This window comes from Fukomys damarensis, unplaced genomic scaffold, assembly GCF_012274545.1.
Source record: "Fukomys damarensis isolate Sample0158 unplaced genomic scaffold, DMR_v1.0_HiC HiC_scaffold_6, whole genome shotgun sequence".
NCBI lineage: Eukaryota > Metazoa > Chordata > Mammalia > Rodentia > Bathyergidae > Fukomys > Fukomys damarensis.
The window spans coordinates 12,495,116-12,495,417 of NW_022900918.1; the positions used below are offsets into that span (position 1 = coordinate 12,495,116).

The 302-nt window shown below is 70.9% G+C and overlaps 1 protein-coding gene across 1 annotated transcript in view; it reads right to left on the minus strand.

Annotated features, from left to right (window-relative positions):
• Positions 1-296, minus strand: part of Tbc1d4 (TBC1 domain family member 4) — a 205,130-nt gene extending 204,834 nt beyond the window's left edge. Inside the window, 1 exon segment of the mRNA XM_033760923.1 lies at positions 1-296. Within this exon segment, the coding sequence (XP_033616814.1) occupies positions 1-152 (152 nt within the window). The 5' untranslated portion in view covers positions 153-296.
• Between the last annotated feature and the right edge of the window lie 6 nt (positions 297-302).

Sequence of the window (302 nt, forward strand, 5' to 3'; positions counted from 1 at the left end):
GTGGTCCTGCGGTCCAGGCAGGACCCTCCCACGTAACACAGCCGGAACCTCTTGTCGCCCGGCTTTCCGAGTCCGGGCTGCGCTGGGGCACTCGGCTCGGGCTCCAGGGGGTGCTGGAAGGGCTCATCCTGAATGCAGCTGGGCGTCTCCATAACGCGCGCCTCACCAGGGCACCGCGCCCCCAATGCACCCTCTCTGCAGGCGCCGCCGACACTGTGCCAACTACTGCCCCGGGTCACTGCGCCCGCCTCAGTGCTGCGAGACCCCGCGCGTCTGCGGCCCTGCCCCGTGCAGCTCTGCCC